This window comes from Gracilinanus agilis, chromosome 2 (genome assembly GCF_016433145.1).
Source record: "Gracilinanus agilis isolate LMUSP501 chromosome 2, AgileGrace, whole genome shotgun sequence".
NCBI lineage: Eukaryota > Metazoa > Chordata > Mammalia > Didelphimorphia > Didelphidae > Gracilinanus > Gracilinanus agilis.
In genome coordinates this window covers 45948203-45962135 of record NC_058131.1, presented here as the reverse complement: position 1 = coordinate 45962135, position 13933 = coordinate 45948203, and the positions used below count along the sequence as shown (strand labels likewise).

The 13933-nt window shown below is 43.6% G+C and overlaps 1 protein-coding gene across 1 annotated transcript in view; it reads left to right on the top strand.

Annotated features, from left to right (window-relative positions):
• ZFHX3 (zinc finger homeobox 3) overlaps nucleotides 1–13933 on the top strand; it is a 327427-nt gene that overhangs the window by 114764 nt on the left and 198730 nt on the right. The window contains exons 2-3 of the mRNA XM_044659375.1: nucleotides 1412–4188; nucleotides 10691–11187. Coding sequence (XP_044515310.1) covers nucleotides 1458–4188; nucleotides 10691–11187 — 3228 coding nt within the window. The 5' untranslated portion in view covers nucleotides 1412–1457. The remainder of the gene's footprint in view (nucleotides 1–1411; nucleotides 4189–10690; nucleotides 11188–13933) is intronic.

The following is a 13933-nucleotide window of genomic DNA, read 5'->3' as shown; positions in this document are numbered from 1 at the left end:
CTTTTAAAGAGATCAGGGCTGTGCTGGGAGCACTTGCTTGCAGAAACAGTGTGGCCACCGAATAAATGCACCTGTGCTTCGGATGCCATAGGAGAGATGGAGTGATGGCGGCGGTGGGGAATCTGCTGCTGCTGCTCTCCCTAGGGAGGCATGTCTCTCAAAGGGCAAATTCACTTCAATGATACTTTCCTCTCTGAAATGGAAAAGCCTCAGGGTTGAAGGACAGCTGCTTGGTTATTGTATGATAACTGAGAGGCAGGTGTGGAATGGAATGATTGCTGAGAACAGCTGGTGTCTCTGGGTCAGCAAAGCCCCTTGACAGAAAAGCAGCCGAATGATACTGGGATGTCTGAATCAGATTTTTTTTCAGTGAGGATACAGGGGTAATATACGGTTGGGAAAGGGTGTCACCAATTAAACTGTAGTATATTCTCTCGAGGAATGTGAGCCTTTTATCCTTCTCAAATGTTTTAATACTTCAGCATCTTAGGAGATGATGTGGTCTGGTGAGGGCATCAAGGATGGACCTCAGAGAGGAGGTGAGGAAGAGAAGTTAAGGTCCTCAAAGGACAGAATGCCATCTGGCCAATTGTTCAGTCTGGTGCCTCGGCTTTCCCATTTGGAAAATGGGACTGATGCTACTTCGATTTTGAGAGAACAAGGGATCATAAAGTTGTTGTGTTTGAATTAAGGCTGTAGCCGCCATACAATAGAAGGGTCCTAGCCGGGACATGTGCTGTTGTTAAATAAGGTGCCCTATACTTTCAGTGTAGAAATGTGGCTTTTAAAAATCATTCTAAATCAGTTAGCTAAAAGTACCATCTTTATTTTGGTTTCTGGGCATCATTCATTTGGTTCCCGGGGACACAGTCTCCTTCTGGACTTGCTAGATTGAAATCTTTTATTTTTCACTTAATGAAAGTTTTATTCCTCTTAGCTTTGGATTGGGGGTTGGAATGAATGCAGTCTTTTCTCTCTCCTGGTGCTCACTATCTTGCTCTTACTCTTTTAACAGTACGTTTCTGAAGAATTCTGTTTGGGGGCCATCTTTAGGGGGCAATGGGAGCAGAAGAGCAGAAGGGCCATCCTCACATTTCTTTCCTCGGACCCTCGACTACCTTGCCACAACACAGACACCTTTAGGAACATATACCCTGTTGTTCTTAAGGCCTTTTGACATTTTGACAGCCGAAGGTGTGGTTTTGGGGTTTATTCGAGCCTTTGCTCCTCTCTAGGCCTATTCTGCAAGACTGAGCTACTACTATATTGGGTATAGTTAGAAACATCTTAAAGTGCTCTGTGTGGAATCTTAGCCTTTGCCCTCCTAACATCTTTCCTTTCTCTCTTCCTTTTCTCTCTCTCTCTCCTTCTCTCTCTCTCTCTCTCCTCTCCCCCTCTCTGCTCTCTTCAGGTCCGAACCGTACTGGGTGCAATGAAAGCTCCATGCAGGCCTTACCATGGAAGGCTGTGACTCGCCTGTCATCCCTGGGAAGGACAATGGGTGTAGTATCCCTCAGCACCAGCAATGGACTGAACTCAACAGCACCCACCTTCCTGACAAACCCAGTAGTATGGAGCAGTCCACCACAGAGAACCACGGGCCCCTAGACAGCCTGAGGGCCCCCTTCAATGAGCGCATCCCGGACAGCACCAACTCGGCCGGCCCCACCGCTGAGCCCGCTAGCAAAGAGGTCAGCTGCAACGAGTGCTCGACCTCCTTTGCCAGTTTACAGACCTATATGGAGCACCACTGCCCCATCACCCGCCCCCCTCTTCCCCTGAGGGAGGAAAGTGGGAGTGACACCAGTGAGGAGGGGGATGAGGAGAGTGATGTGGAGAATTTAGCTGGAGAAATAGTCTACCAGCCCGATGGCTCGGCGTACATTGTTGAAAGCGTCAGCCAGTTGATCCAAAGTGGGGGAGCCTGTAGCAGCGGCAGTGGGGCTCTCCCATCGCTCTTTCTGAACTCTCTCCCCAGTGCTGGGGGCAAACAGGGGGATCCCTCTTCTGCTGCGCCAGTCTACCCACAGATCATCAATACTTTCCACATAGCCTCATCCTTCGGGAAATGGTTTGAGGGCTCAGACCAGTCCTTCCCGAATACCTCAGCCCTGACGGGCATTAGCCCGGTCCTGCACAGTTTCCGTGTTTTTGATGTGCGACACAAAAGCAACAAGGATTACCTGAACAGCGACGGTTCTGCTAAAAGCTCCTGTGTATCCAAAGATGTCCCCAACAATGTGGACCTGTCCAAGTTCGATGGCTTTGTGCTCTATGGGAAGAGGAAGCCCATTCTCATGTGTTTCTTGTGTAAGCTCTCCTTTGGGTACGTCCGCTCCTTTGTGACCCATGCAGTGCATGACCATCGAATGACCCTGAGTGAAGAAGAGCGGAAAATTCTTAGCAATAAGAACATTTCCGCCATCATCCAAGGAATAGGCAAAGACAAGGAACCCCTTGTAAGTTTTCTGGAACCAAAAAACAAAAACTTTCAACATCCTTTAGTTTCTGCAGCTAACCTCATAGGCCCCGGACACAGCTTTTATGGTAAATTTAGCGGCATTCGAATGGAAGGAGAGGAGGCGCTCCAGGGCGCTGCCACGGGTGCCGCCGCCGAGCAGCCCCAGTCGGGCCTCTTGACGCCCGGGACCCTCTTGAACCTTGGCGGGCTGACCAGCTCGGCTCTGAAGACCCCAATTACCTCAGTCCCCCTGGGCCCCCTGGCTTCCAGTCCTACCAAATCCTCAGAGGGCAAGGACCCTGGGGGAGCAGAGGGTGAGAAGCAAGAAGTGGGGGACCAGGATAGCCTCTCGGAGAAGGCAGAGCCCGCTGAGGATGTGGAGGAGGAGGAGGAGGAGGAGGAGGAGGAAGATGCAGAAGAGGAAGAGGAAGAGGAGGAAGAGGAGGAGGAGGAGGAGGAGGAGGAAGATGAGGGTTGCAAAGGACTCTTTCCAAGTGAGTTGGAGGATGAATTGGAGGACCGGCCCCACGAGGAGTCTGGGGCCATGGCGGGTGGCAGCAACAAAAATGACCTTGCTCTCTCAAACCAAAGCATTTCTAACTCTCCCTTAATGCCTAACATGCTCCACACTTTGTCGAGGAGCGCAGCTTCTACTAGTTCTAATTCCACTTCTTCCTTTGTTGTCTTTGATGGTGCAAACAGGAGGAATCGTTTAAGCTTTAACAGTGAGGGTGTCAGGGCCAATGTGGCAGAGGGCAGCAAGAGGCTGGATCTGATGGATGAAAGTGCCAATAAAGACAATGCCACAGTACCGGAACCAAATGAAAGCGCAGAGGGGGAGGATGGGAGCTACCTGGCCCATCACCAGCACGCTGGCGCCCTCTGCGAGCTTGGGGTGGGGGAGTGCCCGTCGGGGAGCGGCGTCGAGTGCCCCAAGTGCGACACGGTCCTGGGCTCTTCGCGCTCGCTGGGGGGGCACATGACCATGATGCATTCTCGGAATTCGTGTAAGACGCTCAAGTGTCCCAAGTGCAATTGGCACTACAAGTACCAGCAGACGCTCGAGGCGCACATGAAGGAGAAGCACCCGGAGCCCGGCGGCTCGTGCGTCTACTGCAAGAGCGGGCAGCCTCACCCGCGGCTGGCGCGAGGCGAGAGCTACACGTGCGGTTACAAGCCTTTCCGCTGCGAGGTCTGTAACTACTCGACGACTACCAAAGGCAACCTCAGTATTCATATGCAGTCCGACAAGCATCTGAACAACATGCAGAACCTGCAGAACGGAGGCGGGGAGCAAGTGTTCAGCCACAGCGCCGGGGCGGCAGCGGCGGCGGCTGCGGCCGCGGCGGCCGCTGCCAACCTGGGCAGCAGCTGCGGGGCCCCCTCCCCCACCAAACCAAAAACCAAGCCCACGTGGCGCTGCGAGGTGTGCGACTACGAGACCAACGTGGCCAGGAACCTCCGCATCCACATGACCAGCGAGAAGCACATGCACAACATGATGCTTCTGCAGCAGAACATGACCCAGATCCAACACAACCGGCACCTGGGCCTCGGCGCCCTGCCGTCCCCGGCCGAGGCAGAGCTCTACCAGTACTACCTGGCCCAGAACATGACTCTGCCCAACCTGAAGATGGACAGTCCGGCCTCCGATGCCCAGTTCATGATGAGCGGCTTTCAGCTGGATCCCACCAGCCCCATGACGGCCATGACGACTCCAGCTCTAGGTGAGGCTCCATTTTTCTTTTTCACTCTGTGGGGTCGGTTGGGAGGAGGGGGAAGAGGAGGTTATTCTGCGGATCCCCCCACCAACCCCCACCCCCACCCCTACCCCTTTTTGAAGTGCCCCTGTGGGGGCCATTGAGCACCCCCTACTCTCAGTCTACTAGATCTCACGGGGATATACTGGGAAACCCTCCTGTATCCTCTACCTTAAGCCAATGGGAATGCATTCTTTCACTCCTTAAGTAAATATTTGGGTAGAGCCTATTTAAATGCCTGGCACCGACTGAGCTCCAAGGAGGAGGTGTCCCCCTCCATTCCTCCCCCACCCCACCCACCAGCCCTCAGTTGTCGGGATGCGCCCTCTTCTCTAGCATGTTGGTTCTTCATCTGAGGTGTTCCGATATTCTCCCGGGCTTGCTCTTTCTGTCTCTAAATCTCTGCCTCTGAGACCTGACCAGATTTGTGATCTTCCTCTCTCACCTCTTTAACGTTCATTGGAAATGGTAGACAATGGGAGGTAGTTGTTCCGGAAGAAGGAAGAGCTGTTGTGGGGTTCTTGGATCAAATGGTGTCTATCAAAGGCTTTAGGTTGGCATGATCCATTGAAATAGTGGCCCAGCATTGTAGGGGATTCCCAAGAACTTTCACCGTCCTCATGATCCATTGGGCCAACATTGGAAGGGATTCCCAAGAATTTTCACAGTCATCATGATCCATTGGGCCAACATTGGAAGGGATTCCCAAGAATTTTCACTATCCTCATGATCCATTGGGCCAACATTGGAAGGGATTCCCAAAATTTTGACTACTGTCAATCAGATTCTGATCTGAATCTTAAGCCTTCCTAAAAAATAAAAAAAAAGATGGGGTCAGGATGGAAGACATGGAAATGAATGTAGGATTGAGTTGCTAGAGTCCATCCTTTTGGTCAGAAGCAATGCTGTTGGGGCAGTTAACAATTCAGTGTTAAAACATTGGTGGGTGACCATTTGGTACAAATGAATAGGATAAGGTAGATTAGGTTAATATTGGTTAAATTCTTTGTAAATGAGCTTTGATAACCTTGAAAATTTTGACTGTGGAAATGAGACCTCCCTTGTAGAAAAATGAGATTGGCTGTAATAATTGGAAGTTAAGGCAAGATGGACTTGTTGGCCATTTTTAGATTGGAGATAATTTTTAGAAATGTGAGAAATGTTGAATCAGAATGCCATATACTCAGGTAATACCTATTAGGTCCTTTTCTTTGTGCTTATCATCTAGAATAGTGCCACATTATTTCTGGTTATTTCCTGTATATTGGATTCCCCCAATCATGTTATTTAGAAGCAAGCACCACTTTTTTTGAGATTCCATATTTCAAACCAAGTTATTTTACTGGACCTATTTTTAAAGCTAAATGTTCCCCTTTCTCTTTCCACTTATATCTTTGGACCTTTGGTCTCTGACTTGCTCTCATTCTATATGCTTTCTATGATATTAACCCCTTGAGATTAGGGATGGGACATCTTAAACCATGTAGGCCCGTTACGGTTAGAAAGGGCAGTAACTAACTGTGACTACCTTTGCCCCATGGTGTAGGTTCATGCCAGAAGAACAAATCCAGTGATTCTTAAGTGTTGACATGTGCTATTTTAATACTCATGGACATTGATGAATTGTTGTGATAACTCTTAACTTGTCTATTTCATGACGTGTGTTTAAATTTTGTGATAATATTTTCTAGCTTCAAACATTTTAAGTAACCCTTGAATTCCAATGGATGCTAAAATATATATTTTTTTAATTTCTTAATTATGTCAACCTAGATCTTTATTGACTCTCAATGAACAAATTGTGACTTACCATCACTGTTGTTCCAACAGTTTTGCAAAGACAGCTTGAAGGAATAATAGTAACTTTACCCTGAGAACTGGAAGCCAGCGGAGCTCTTCAAGGAAATTAAAGAATGCTGTCTAGGTAGTCATGAGGTGGTATTCTCTGTGCAGTGAATATAAGAAGGAGAATAGGCTTCAGTTGGACCAATAGGGATTTTAATTAACAGAAATTTCTGACAACTAGAAATAAGTAAGGTTGAGAAATAGAATTCTTACATATCTATGTGTCTGTCATTCTACTAATCCTTAATTGAGATACAAAAAATAGAGGCAGCAATGACCACATTTTCTATGAACTTGTAATTTAATTGTAGATAGAAGATGTATTCAAAATTTTCCAAGTACCATAATATATTTTTAAAAAAGCACCTGCCCCAAGTGTAGGGGAGAGATATCATATTTAGAGTAGATATGATTCTTTGCCCATTTGTAGCTTACAATCTAATTTTTTAAAAGCTGAAGTGCTTTATATTGCATAAGTGAATCGGAGAGTCACCAACATTCTATTTAAGTTCTGAGAAGGAAATGTTAGCTATTGGGGAGATGGGGACAGGAAAGAAGTCAGAGAAGGCTTTACAGAAGAAATAGTGTTAAGAGTTGGGTAGACGATCACATTTGAAGGGAGTAGAGCCTTCTAGGAAGAGGGAGCCAGATGAGGAAAGCCTTAGAAGTAGAAAGGGGCTATGGTGCATGGCTGAGAAGTATGATGGCAGGTAACACCCTACCAATTTGTATTTGGCCAAATGCCATTCTGACTAGAAGGAGAAAGTTAGAATAGATGACCTAGTCAAACCTCATCTCACCCTACCAATATGATGTGATTAATGGATTTAGCCTGAAACTGTAGAGAGAGATTAGGAAAGCAGACTACTCTCATGACCTGTAATGACAAAAGAAAATCTTTTAATCTAACATATAAATTTTCTCTACCGCCATTTTGTTTCCAGAAAGAACAGACCTCTTGGTAGTATTGTAGAAGCATTATCTGTATACAGTTCAGGCAAGACCAACCTGTGCAGTCCCAGCACAATTACTGGTATTACGGCATGAGCCATAGGCTAATTTCTAGCCTTTCTTCATATTGGGAGTTATTTTATCTAGGCGAGGTGTAGTACGACTATGACATTTCAACAGGTATCCTTAGGTGGTCATGGGAATAAAAAAATTGCCTTTATTGAGCTCTGATTACATAGAACATTGAGAAAGCAAGTATCTCATCCAGTGTGTGGGCTCATAGTTTAATTCAAACAGATCTCACTAGCAGGAAGCAAATCTATACAAATAAAAATAGCTATAATTTCCTACTTTGCTTTTGCTTGGCCTATAGTAGTTCTTATTATGAAAGAAATATTCAGATATTAAAAGTTATTGGACTTGGTTAGGAACAACTATCTTTTCTATTTTTATTTTATTTTTGCAAAACTTACCCTAGTGCTTAAGTTTGTTATTTAAGCCATTCCTTTGAAAGAGCATTAACTTAAATGTTGTTAAACAAAAGAATTCATTCCATTCCAGAGTTGTTTTGGAATCTTCTTTTCTGAAAATAGCTAAAAGTAGAGTCTCATGGGGAAGCTAGGTGACACAGTGGATAGACAGTCAGGCCAGGAGTCAGGAGGACCTGGGTTCAAATCTGATCTCAGATACTTCCTACTTGTGTGATCCTAGGTAAATCATTTAACCCCATTTGCCTAGATCTTGCCCTTATGTCTTAGAATTGTTACTAGGACAGAAAATAAAGGTTTAATAAAAAAAATTTTAATGGAATTTCTAGTCCCATAACAAGAAGGTTTAGATAAAGTCCTGTCTGAAGGGAAGAATTGGACTTGATGTGTACTTGTTCCTTTCCAACCTTTAACTCAGGGCCATTTGTCTTTTTAAATAGTATCTTGAAGGGAATGCATGTTAAAGCAATGCATTAGAATTTTTGTGAGCTCCTTGAGAGCAGGAATTGTGTTTTGCCTCCTGTTGCTTCTCCAATGCTTAGTCCAGAGCCTGGCACATAGTAGGCACTTAATAAATATCTGTTGATTGATGGACATGGCTGCAAGACTCTATAAACAGTTGACTTTGGGACACTGGTCTCTGGCATTGAGAAACATGGTATAAATTTGTTAGGTTAAAAGAGACAGTATATGCCCACTGCTTTGCCTCCACCCCACACCCATATCTGTTTCTCAAGATTTAGGATCTGAAGTCCATTTAGGTCAATAATATTTTCTGAACCCATAGTTTCAAATTCATTTCTTTCATTTTTTTTTCTTTGACGTTCATTTTGGTTTTAAGAACTGGAGAATAGGAAAGAGATTTGTAGTTTCTTGGTTGACAACTGGACTTAGTTTTTTAATTAAGCATCTGGCATTTGAGAACTTGAATCCCTTTTAGAGTAATACTGAGTTTGTTTTGAAAAAGAAAAAAAGAAAAAGATGAGATTGGATGCTCCTGGTGATGGATGGGTAGGAAACAAATATGTATTTGTTTCTTGTTTTATGCTCTCCCTAGGCAAGATCTTTTTTTGACTGGATGTTGTATGCATTTTTGTGGATGATAACCTCTGTTTAGGTGACCTGACAACTCATACGTTGAAGGGTGAGAGAGTAGAGAGTTACTGTCCTACCCCCACTCACTGCTTCCCCTTTCTTTATTCTCTTGTCCTAAAAGGAATGCTATTTCCCTGATGAGAAAAACTATAACTAGGAGGAGAGATGCCAAAAGCGAACCTTCTTAAATCTTCTGTAATGTTTGTAGATACAAGATTTGGGTAGCTTTTTAGATTCTTTCTAGCCTTCAGAAGAAGTCATGATGTTGAAAAGAGCTCATAGAAATGCATTCTCCATCATGATGCTTCCTAGTGGAACATTCATGTGCTAAATATTAAAAGCATAAAATGATAACAATTTTCTTGGATTGGTCACCAACATGAAAACTGATCAGACACTTAAAAAAACAAAATCCAGGTCAACTAAAGAGAAAAGTTTAGTTTAAATATTAGAGGTGAGAAAAGTACAAAGTGGCTGAAGTATGTGTTTGTACATGTGTGTCTTAAGGGGGGGAGCAATCCAAAACATAAATTCTACAAAAAGCTGGACAGTACCAAGTAATAGAGAGAAGTTGACTCTTCCCAAGTATTTCTGATACCATAAATGGGAACCTGCTTTGAGAATGGTACATTGGAGATTGATAAGGAGATAGATATATATATATATGAAAATATATATCTCCTTATCAATATATGTATATATGTATATATGTATATGTATGTGTATATATATATATATATGAGAGAGAGAAGAAGAAAAGACTTTCTCAAATGAGAGAGAGTAGAAGAAAAGACTATCTCTGGTCCCTTTCTTTAAGATGAATAATACTCATTTTTTTTTGTACTTAATTGCCCATCCTGATTCATTTTCCAAACACAGATCTCTGCCCCGTTTACTCTTCCCTCCCTTGGTTAGTATGTGCTTCCATCCTGGAATCTCTGATTAGAATAAATCCTGGAACTTACCACTGGCAAATAGTTAAAGTTTGACAGAGGAGAAGGCTGCTGTTAACCCGATTTTGCTACCCTTTCTTCTGCCTTTCAGACTCTGCCAAAGTGCCCATGTTGGCTTCTTCTCCCATACTTTTTTCAGCAGCTGAATCGAGATGGCCACCTGGCTGTCCCTCAGCCCAACCCCACAACTCTATATGAGTTATTAAAAAAAAGTCTTAGTGCAGCAATTTTAAGAGACTAAACCAGTGGTTCTCAAACTTTTTTGGTTTGCTGCCCCTTTTCCAGAAAAAATATTACTTAGCACCCCTGGAAATTAATTTTTAAAAAATTTTAATAGCAATTAATAGGAAAGATAAATGCATCTGTGGTCATCACTGCTCCTCTGGATCACTGCAGCACCCACCAGGGGGCGATGGCGCCCACTTTGGGAATCACTGGACTAAACCTTAAAAATGCACTAAAACTTTTGGGACACTCTGTATTGATCATCTTTCCTTAAATACTTAAGAACTATGTGACTCTTAAGTCACTTCAGTTTTTTAGGTCTCAGTTTACTCCTCTACTAAACGATAGGGGTATGAATCAGTGACCCTTAAGGGTCTGGTCAACTCTGAATATATGATCCTCTTCCCTATTACGTAGAGAACCCCTGCTGTCTGGCAGTTTATAATCAATCTAGGGAGACTTCCCCTTCCAAAAGAAACTTTCTGTTAATGTTTTGTCTGTATTTTATTTTAATAACAAATTGCCACATGAGTTTTCCAAAGTTATATGATTCATGTTGTCTCCCTCACCTCTTCCCCACCCTCTCCCAGAGCTGACAAGCAATTCAATCTGGGTTATACATGTATGGTAAAAGAAACTTTCTGGAATAGTAGACTGTCTAACAGGGGTGAGCCAGCTGCATCCAGGGGAATCCTAAGAGGTAAAATAGTTCTGTGTTGTGGAGCACACCTTGTAAAATTTGTTTTTCTTTCATATCTGAACCGGCCCCCATTTGTGACTTAACGTCTTCTTCTTTTGACTTGAATGAAAGAGAAAACATTTTACTGTGGCCCCAGGTTTGGCTCTTCCACTTGAGAGCACCAGCAAATGAGAACATGTTTCTGACTTGGTTTCTCTCTCTCCTTTATGCAGTGGGCGGTGAAATACCCCTAGACATGCGGCTGGGGGGCGGGCAGCTGGTTTCTGAGGAGCTGATGAACCTGGGCGAGAGCTTCACGCAGACCAATGACCCGTCCCTGAAGCTTTTCCAGTGTGCGGTGTGTAACAAATTCACCACGGACAGTCTGGACCTGCTGGGACTGCACATGAACATGGAGCGTGGGCTCCCCGAGGAGGAGTGGAAGGCAGTGATGGGGGACTCCTATCAGTGCAAGCTCTGTCGGTATAATACCCAGCTCAAGGCTAATTTTCAACTCCACTGCAAAACGGACAAGCACGTTCAGAAGTACCAGCTGGTGGCGCACATCAAGGAAGGTGGGAAGGCCAATGAGTGGAGATTGAAGTGTGTGGCCATTGGGAACCCTGTACATTTGAAGTGCAATGCTTGTGACTACTATACGAACAGCCTGGAGAAACTGCGGCTCCACACGGTCAATTCAAGGCATGAAGCGAGCCTGAAGCTGTACAAGGTAAGACACGCTCGTTCATTCTCTTTCTTGGGAGTGGGCGCCTCGGAGCTTCCCGAGACAGTGAGAGGATGTGCTGCCCACGGGAAGAGGGCAGAATAGCAGAAGAACTCAACTGTTCTTCCCATCTCTGGCAGCTTTCTGGGTCATGGAAACAAGTCCCTCCCAGGGAAAGTCGATCTTTTCTTCTTTAATCTGTTTGATGATAAAAAAGGGATTTTTAAATGACATTTGGATTTTGAGGGTACAAATAGGTCTTTCGTTTACAACCTAAGACGTTTGCCTAGTTTTATTTTGCCTAGTTCCCGAGTTTCTTCTCCTTTCTCCCACCCCAAGTCACTTCCTTAGCTTTGCATTTTTTGCTGTTAATTTGGGCATGGTTTTTGGCCCTTGCNCTCTCTCTTTCAGTCTCCCCATCCCCCCCACCTTTTGCTCTTCTGTCCATTTCTCTTCCTTCCTATTCTACTGGCTCTTTCCAATTCTTGTCTTTTCTGCCATTATTTTTTTTACCCTCCCCCAGCTTCCAAGCATCTTTTCTTTACCCTTTCTCCATCTTCTTTCCTCCCCCTTTTCCTTCTCTTCAACTCTGTAGGCTGTAACCCAAGAGGAGCTCCGGATACTGTAAATAGTCCTTTCACTCGAGTGGCAGAATTGCTCCAGACGTTTCTATTGATTTTCACTGGACTTAAAGCTTCACCTTTTTCTCTAATCATTCCATAATGGCTTTAGTATGAACAATCAGGTACAAATCGCCATAAATCTAACTAGCCTCATTTCACATATCTTCTCCATGCACATCATGCATGCGTGTGCGCAGGCTCAGACACCCATACACACAAACACCCTGCCTCTCTCTTCCCATTTTCCTCCACCTTATGTTTCCTTTTTCCTTCCACTCTTTGCTCTCTCCTGTATCATTGTGCCAGGGAGTATTCAGGGTAGAGGTTTCCATTTTGCTCAGCTTAGCTCTTTAGCTAGTTTCACTTTTACTTCCCTGTTGATTCTTCTTGTTTCAAATTGAGACCCCCAGATAGATGAAACTTGTCTGTAGATTGGTTGTTGCCTGGATTCAGTAACCCTGGAAATGAAATATGGCGAATCCAAATGATTGGGGAGATTTCAGGATGTAACATTGAGTTCCTTTTTTTGAGGAGTGGGGAGAGAGAGAAAAAACTAAATACAGAGTTAGAATCCTTCAAGAGTAAGGCCCAATTGTAGGGAGTCTCAATTTCATTGACATTTGGACCTTATGCAGTATATGTGTATATTATATGTTTATGTATTTTATAAATTTATTCTTTTTTATTTCATACATTATATACTTATTTTAAATGTATTTAATATATTATAAATGTTAGCAAAAAGTGTCAACTGATTTGTACTTCATTCTCCCCCTTTCTTTGCGCAATAAATGTAAATGGAAGCTCAAAGGAATATATCTTAATTGCATTTAAGAGGTGATAAGATTTCTAAATGTTCTCACCAAGTGAAGATAATTCAAAAGAAATTTAGTCTAGGCATCTCAGATTTACTCTGTTGCTTTCAAGTAGTTAGGAGGAAGTAAAAAAGATCCCTACATCAGAGCTGAGAGGGAAAATTGAGAGAGAGGTTTTAAAAAAATTATTTAAAAAAATATTTTTAAGCCTTACCTTCTGCCTTAGATTTTGATACCAAGTATTGTTTTTTTCCAATGCAGAGGAGCAATAAGGACAAGGCAGTTGGGGTTAAATGATTTGCTCAGAATCACGCAGCTAGAAGTTTCTGATCCATATTTGAACCTAGGACTTTCCATCTCTAGAACTGGCTCTCTCTCCATTGAACCACCTAGCTGCCCCAAGAGGGCTTTGTTTGATCCTGGTGCAATTCCATCTCCCTTCTCTAGGTAGTTCAAATTATCATCTTAATAACTGTAGAAAAATTAACATTTTTAGAATCAGGTATCAAAGCATTGATAGAATGCTTAGCACTCACCAAGTGCTATGTGAGGCTTTGGGGATACAAAAAATAAAATAATCCCTTCTTTCAAGAAGCTTATATTCTAATGTGGAGACAAGAAGTACATATATGAGTATATGCAGCACAAACACAAAATTAAATATACAAAGTAGTTACATGCAGAGTCATTTGGGAAGGGGAGGCCACTAGCATTTGATGGGGAGATCAGGAAACATCATATTCAAACCTTTATGCAGAAGATAGCACTTGGGTTGTGTCTTAAGGAAGTGATGAACTCTGAGACAGATAAGAAAGGAGTACATTAAAGGTATGGAGATGGGAGGCTTCACTTCATTTGAGGAACAGAGAAAAGGCCATTGGCTGGCTCAGAGGGCAGGGGGGAGAGTAGTGGCCATTAAAGCTAGAAAGAGGTTTAAAAAATTACACGGAGAAGTTTATATTTCATCCTAGTGTCAATAGAAGCCACCACAGTTGATTGAGTAAGGGAGTGACATAGTGATCTCTCTGCTTAAAGAAAATCACTTTGGCAGCAGTTCTAATGGAAGTGGGGAGAGAATCTGGGTGGGAAGACCAAGTAGGAAGCTAATCTTATCATCTTGGCAAGAGGAGATGAGAGCCTGAACTTGAGGAGGTGGCATTATGAGTAGAGAGGAAGAGGGAGATGTTTTGTTTGGGAGCTGAGAGGGAGTGAGGGGTCAGAGGTATTATGAACCTGGAAAACCAAAATTGGTGGGATCTTCCACAGAAATGGTGAAATTTGGAAGAAGAGGGAGGGTTTGAGAAAAAAATAATG